Raw genomic sequence first — 7,578 nt, 5'->3', positions numbered from 1 at the left:
ATCTTAATCGGTCAATTATTTTTCTAAAAGCGGAAAAAAAGTAGTATAATAGTATTTAAGCAAAACTTAGAACACGATTTTTTCAGGTTTTAGTTTGTTTTAGCTTTACTTCAAGATTAAAAAAAATACTGCACAAAATTACTGAAGTTTTGCACGAATGGGGTTATATGTGTTAACTGGGATTACATCATAAAAGTTTTATAACAGTTCTCTCACAAAACTTGAAAAATTCAACCAATAAGATTGGTTACATTCGAGTGAATGTAACTAATATTGCTGAATTAATTAATTAACTGCCATGAGAAATTTAATCGAAAAAAGCTGGTACCAGTGAAACTAGAATTTTCATATTTGAGCGAAATATGCGGAATTCTCCGGATTTACTACAAAAGTTTTTATAAGGAGACGAAAAATGCTGCTTGTCAGCCGAATCTCGACTGTTTCATTAACTCTTTAAGCTGCGAGATATCTCACCTCCTTAAAAGCCTCCTATTTTATCATTGACAAGCCCAGATATTTTGTAAAGTTGATTTTTTAGTCGAACACTTTTCCCCTCACTCCTTTGTTAGCACCTGCTGAAAGTCGGAAGAAAGCTTTCCTTCTTCATTAAAAAAGATATGAGATTTTGAAGGTGGTTTGGTGGTTTCTGCAGCGCCGCTTAAAGGGTTTAAAAGAGTAATCAGAGCCTATCATACCAAGCTCTTAAGAAAACATCCACACTGACTATAATCAATCAAAAGCATTAGCAACCCCCCCCCCCAGAAACCGATATTATAGTGCTATTTTGCAGGAAAAAAATGTAATACCCCCCCCCCCCTTCAGAAGAATAGAAAACTGAACTCCCTCCCCCTTTGAGGAAATTCTGGGTACGCCTATGATGAGAAGTAGTAAAGATAGAAAAAGTAGTAATTTCATTCATTCATATTGCCTAAATTCACGGGATTTGAAGTACAACAGTATGCGAACATCAAGTATCAAATACTCAAACACTATTTAGGAAAAAAATGAGAATATATTATGATGGTGGGGCCATCTTGTTTTTATATAAACGATATCAAAAGGTAAATCATTTCGCGCATTTTATCTACTGTATGCTGAACAAAACGGATTCTGTATAATTTTATTATTATTATTATCATATTTGCCCTGTCTTTTCTGTAACTTCATAAACAATTCAATATCGAAAAAATTTCATCCTATCACATCTAAAATTCTAAATACACAAAATACAGTACACGGAAATGTTCAAACCGCTACAGGCGATTTCAAATTTTTTGAAATTCTATTACAAATTTTCGAATAGAAACCTGCCAACACAGTCAGAAAATTTTCCAACTAGATTGTTCATAAAAAAAAATAGGTTTCTTTTTTCCAGCATTTTGGAGCCTTCAGAAATTCTATTTCCCGAGAATTCAAGAAATCACTTATTTACAGTGGAACCCCGTTTATACGATTCTAGTTTATAGCACTTTCTCATTTATACGACGTTTAGGTTTGGCTTCAATTATGGTATAGAGCAGAGTTCCCCAAACTTTTTGCTCCATCGCCCCCTTCTTCCGAAATTTCTTTTCTCTCATCGCCCCCGCCTCATGCCATCCCATAGGATCCTATGTTACACTCGTAGCTTCTATCGCCCCTCAGGACCATTCCATCGCCCACCGGGGGCATATTGCCCACTTTGGGAAACACTGGTATAGAGCATATTCCTCTGCGGAACCTCTAACGAATTGGAACATGTTAGAATGTGCGTGTACGTGTAGTGAAACCTGACGTGAAGTTTTGTTTCTGTGTCATGTTTTTTCAAAAGTAAATTTCGACATTTTCCAAGTAAAATGTCAGAAATAACATTGTTTATAAAATGCCTTTAAAACTTTCATTCACAGATTACTTGATGTAAAAACGCAACTCTAAAGTACACGTAAGTTCGGTTCTAAGTGTCATAAGCAAAACAAGGCCTGGTTTAGAATCACAAAAAATTGGACTTCCATAAAAAACTCGAATTTTCTTCCTTTTGGAAGAATATAAAGATAACAGAAACGGTGACGTGACCGCAGAAAAAATTGCTACCGCAGGGATTTCCCCCCATCGAGGGGTTATAGCGCACCAACCCCTCGACGAGTATATAAAACAAGCTTTCCGTTCGGAATCGGCAATTGTAGGGACCGGTCTAATTAGCCCTCGTGTGCAGAAAATGACCGTGGTGTGGCAAAAATGATCACAAATGATTTAACTGGTTAACCAGTTAAAAAATTGTGACCATATATTGTTAATGGATGCTATAAAAATTTATTTTTTCATTTCACTCACCTATTCGGTAGATGTAAACAAATATAGGAATAGGTTAAGAAATTAAGGCTGCCCACTTCAAGCAATTTAATATGCTGGACATACTTTTTGTGTGTGTGCAAAAACCTGTAATTTCTTCACTTGGATCTTGTCGTTTTTTAAAAGAAATCGGTTATTTTTGGTAATTATTCACTAATTTCAAAACTAATTTCGATTATACTGTTGCTTGCTTGTCTCCTCCCGAATGGTACTTGTGAGGAGATGAGCTAATGCTTCCAAGAATACGGAAAATGTACTGTTCATAGTGGAAACAATAAATTTTGATTTTGTCTTCTAAAATTCCCATCAAACTCAATTTCATAACTGCCAAGTCTCCCGGACTCTCCCATAAAATTCTTATATCTCCCGAATTTCAACCGTGATTGTAAAAAGTCCCTACTTTTGGAGGGAAAAATATTCCTAAGGAATTTACCCGGAAAAAAGACCGTTGCTTTTTTTTATGCCCCAAATTATAACACAAACGTAATGTAAATTGTCGCCATTTTCTTCAAATCAAAAAATATTTCATTTTCGGGGGGGAGGGGATGGACAAAATTCGCCAAAGATGCCATGGCAAATGCCACACTACTGAGACATCCACTTCCTGGAGCTAAATTAAGTGTTTGGGTAGATGCTTCAGATGTCGCAGTGGGTGGTGCTCTCATGCAATTAGCCGACAAATGGGAACCCATCGCATTTTTCTCTATGAAATTGTCCAAAAGTCAAAACAAATGGTCCGCATACGACCGAGAACTGTTTGCAATTTATTCATCTATAAAAAAATTCAAGCACATGCTCGAAGGCAGGGAGTTCATTATCTACACAGATCAGAGGCCCCTAATTTATGCCTTCAAGCAGAATCCAAACAAATGTTCGCCGCGACAGCTTCGTCATTTGGACTTGATATCCCAGTATTCAACCGATATCCGTCACGTCCAAGGCTCTCAAAATTATGTCGCAGATGCACTGTCAAGAATCGAAATCGACGCAATAACTGGTTCTAAGGACATTAATTTCAAAGAATTTCAATCAAGCGACCCGGAACTGAAAGAAATTTTGAAGGGTAACAACACATCTCTACAGCTGGAACTGAAGCCATGTCATCTAACAGATGGTGAATTATGGTGTGACATTTCAACTGGTTCATCCAGACCTTTCGTTCCAGACTCGTATCGAAAGCTGATTTTTGACCACCTTCACAATCTATCGCATCCCGGAATCGCTGTAACAAAAAACCTCATTTGCTCACGATATGTGTGGCCAAACATGAACAAAAACATCACAGCTTGGGTACGCTGTTGCCAATCATGCCAGCGATCGAAAATCCAGAGGCACACAAAAGCACCTCTGAGCACCTTCGCACTTCCCGACGTTCGTTTTTCACATGTGCACATTGACATTATAGGCCCTTATCCACCATCAAACGGGAACATCTACTGTCTTACCATGATAGACAGATTTACAAGATGGCCGAAGTAACCATGTGCAAAGCATTCTTTGATTCATGTATCAGTCGTTTTGGTTGTCCCTCAACAGTGACCACAGATCGTGGAACTCAATTTGAATCTCATCTCTTCCAGCAGCTCGCAGCACTACTAGGAACAGATCGCATACGAACCACTGCATATCATCCAATTGCCAATGGTGTGGTCGAGCGATTTCATCACACCCTAAAAAGTGCCATCATTGCTCACGACAATACCAAATGGTCAGAATCGCTTCCGATAGTCCTCCTGGGTCTACGATCCGCTTTCAAGGAGGATCTTCAAGCTACCTGTGCCGAACTGGTGTATGGAACCACTATTAGATTGCCATCTGACCTACTTTCAGATGAGGTGTCCAAATCTACACCAGACGCTACCTATGCATCAATGCTGTCTTCGCTCATGAGGAGTTTATCACCCATTTCTCCATCTCATAAGAATACTTTCAAGATTTATGTTCATCCTTCCTTAAAATCTTTTTTCTCATGTGTTCTTACGCGTAGACAAAGTTCGACCTGCATTAAGCGCACCCTACACTGGACCATATCCTGTAGTGCAAAGGACCGACAAAGTTTTTGTAATCAAAGTAAATGGTAAATCTATCTCAGTGTCTATTGACAGAGTCAAACCTGCATTCGCCATGGATGACAGAGAACCACCTGCAGTCACCGAACTACCAAAGGAGATCAGTTCTAAACAAGACTCCAAAAGTCCGGTGTCAACGACAGAAAAAACAGTAACAACTCATTATGGACGAGGAGTCCATTTTCCAGAACGATTTGTTTCGTATTTTTGATTGCATATGTTTTTACACCCATTTATATTCTTGTGTTATGCCTTTACATTTTCGCATATGTGTATATATTATTTTGGCATTTCTCGCATAAGTGTTAATTTACATTATTTTTTTTTCAAATCATTGCAAATATGTTAACATCGTATACATTCGTATTTTTCATTCGTCTTTGCAAAATATTGAATTCTCAGCTGTCGCAAATATTTATACACACATGCACATTGCTTATTATTTGTTATAATTTTGTATCATCAATATGTGAATGTCAATATTGTATTTCTTACATTAGCGTTCGCTCGCTCACTGGGGGGATAGTCTGTGGCGTCGCCGCCGACACGTGTGGGAAAAGAAAGCCACTTCCTCAGAGCGAGGATTGATGTACGCGCTCAAAGCGCCATCAGGTGATTATTCTAGTTATTGCGCAGTTCGTTTCTCGTCCTGTATATAGTATGTCGTGTAAAATAAAGTCCGTCCCTTGTGTAAGATATAAATGCATGTCTCTGTCTTGTAACTACACGCAACCGATGCCTCTCATAATTCCCGATATGTTCTATGCATGTGTGGGTATTTCCTACGTATATGAGTAACTTACCCCGGCCAGGGAGTTACGCATATTATATGGATTAACTGTCTGGGGAGGAACATACAGAAATTCTATTCTATCTATGAATCATTTATATGATTTTTTCGATGAGATCTTCTTCGCGTTAACAATATTTTCTCGCAAAAAGGCAATGTATCACTTATTCATTTTAACGTACGTCAACTTTATTTATACAAAGGATTGCTGTTCATGTATAAAAATCCTTAGCGGTATCCCAGCAGAACAATTACACAAAGAAGTACTATATGAACAGAGAATCTACATCATATACTATTACCAAGAAAAAAAATTACAAAAAATCTTAATGCTTTCTGCTCTAAGTTTAATGGCATTAATAGACAACAAGTTTCACTTAATATGTTAAAAAACTATAATAAATTGTGTATTTGAAATAACGGATACTGAACAGTTCATTTTATTTGATAATTGACTAATCACTGTAATTTGAGAGAGTCGGGTAACATTAAAACACTTGAAACTTCAAAAAAAAAAGTTAATTTGGGTATTGAATATTATTATTTTTGTACACTTTAGAGGTTCCAAGAAAATTGTCCCATTTTTGCTACTGCTTATGACCCATGGAAGGATTATATATATATCCCTTTGGGTAAAATAGTGTTTGTTTTGGGGTTTTCTTTTTGTCTTTCTGTCTTGTATGTTTCTGTCTAATGAATAAAAAAAATGAAATATCGTGTAAAGATTTTGGTTCGTTTTAGTTCTAATTAAGGTCTAAAAACAAAGAAATTTTTTTTTTCAAAAAAACTATATAGTACACATAACGATTTAATTAACCTGTTACTTGAAAATTTAGTCAGCATTATACTTTTACAATAAAAATAAAAAATACCAATTCAAAAATGTTAAATAATAATACTAATAAGTCTCTTTATTTATTCTACCATAAAGAAAGCCATAATTTTTTATACATTTATTTGGCCGGGATTACACTATAAAATTTTTAAAAGTTCTTTTATAAAACTTGAAAAATGCAACCAATAAGAAGATTGGTTACATTTGAGCGAATGTAACCAATAAACTTACTGTATGGTTATTTTTCGAGTTTTGTAAAAAATCTTTTATTGGATTTTTTTAATGTAATCCCGGCCTTACAGAATATTTTGTTGAAGCAGTGTTTTACTGCTCGAAACATCTAAATGAATTTTATTAATTAGCATGTTTTGAAAACTAGTTGTTCCACACTTGTAGTGTCATCTGAAAAATCGTAAAGTAGTTTTTGCCTTTATACTTCAAAATGCCAACACCCAATAACGTATGCAAGGGATGTTACAGGAGTTAAAAAAATTGGTGGTGCTTTGAAGTACCGCCGGCAGTGAAAGGGTTAAATTGCACCAAGCAAGAAACCTTAATTGTTTAATCTATTCCTATATAGCCTGACAAAAAAAGTGCGTGAAATGAATGAAATTTATTTTTATAGTATCAATTAATATTGCAGTCGAACTCCGATTTAACGAATCCGAAAAAACCAACAGCTTTATTCATTAAATCATGGTCAAAAAATTTATCAGAAGCATAAACACACTCGAAACGCAAAATTTTAAAAGCTGCTTGCTTTGGGCTTGCTGTCACATACTCATTTTCTGACACCAATTGGAAAAAAAAGAATATATATATATATATAAACTTAAGAATATATATATGTATATAGAGTCGGGATGCATGAAAAAATTGCTTGATAAATGTTTGTTTAACTAGTCTCCATTTTTATCAAATTCTGTTGAATTTTTTGTTTTTTCCGTCTTTGAAGAAGAGCTGAGGGTCAAATCCTTGAAGTCAAATCTTGGGATTTAGTTTTTGGTCATTTGATCATTTTCGTCGCATCATGGTCATTTTCTGCACACGAGGGCTAATTAGGCCAAGACCTACAATTTATTGCCGATTCCGTACGGCAGCCTTTTTTTATACTCACCGAGAGGTTGATGCGCTAACCCCTCGGCGTGGGACTCTCTGCAGTAGCAATCATTTGTTGTACCCCTGTGTCAGGAAAGTTTCTTACAAGGATGAACCGGGTATCGAACTCACGACCTTTGGTACACGAACGAAACATCCTTTGGTACTTTTGAGGGTTTTGGGTGACGAGAAATGAGAAAAAAAATTGGATAGTTCGAAAAAAATTCGCTATATGGGTTTTTGGGTACAGGGTTATTATTCTTTAAATTTGATTTAATCTTCGTTTTCGCCAGAATTTCGTATAAAATTCGATAAATCAAAGAATTCGTTGAATAGAAGTTCGTTATATCGGGTCCGACTGTATGTTGTTGGGAAAACATTCGATTAAAATTCAATTAGTCAGATTAATTAATTAATTAATTAATTAATTTGTGCCCTGAAAAATACCCATTCTCTATACT

The 7,578-nt window shown here is 35.9% G+C and overlaps 1 protein-coding gene across 1 annotated transcript; it reads left to right on the top strand.

Moving 5' to 3' along the window:
- The first annotated feature begins 3,791 nt into the window (after positions 1 to 3,791).
- On the top strand, positions 3,792 to 4,605 carry LOC149085166 (uncharacterized). Its single transcript, XM_089233890.1, has 2 exons — positions 3,792 to 4,317; positions 4,418 to 4,605. The coding sequence occupies exons 1-2, from the start codon at positions 3,792 to 3,794 to the stop codon at positions 4,603 to 4,605; spliced, it is 714 nt and encodes a 237-aa protein (XP_089090016.1).
- Positions 4,606 to 7,578: the final 2,973 nt, after the last annotated feature.

This window comes from Pholcus phalangioides, unplaced genomic scaffold (genome assembly GCF_987345545.1).
Source record: "Pholcus phalangioides strain wild (caught in Gottingen) unplaced genomic scaffold, Ppha-v1.0 ptg000007l_1, whole genome shotgun sequence".
NCBI classification, from domain to species: Eukaryota; Metazoa; Arthropoda; class Arachnida; order Araneae; family Pholcidae; genus Pholcus; species Pholcus phalangioides.
The sequence above is the reverse complement of the archived record's forward strand: the minus strand, read 5'-3'. Positions and strand labels throughout refer to the sequence as shown.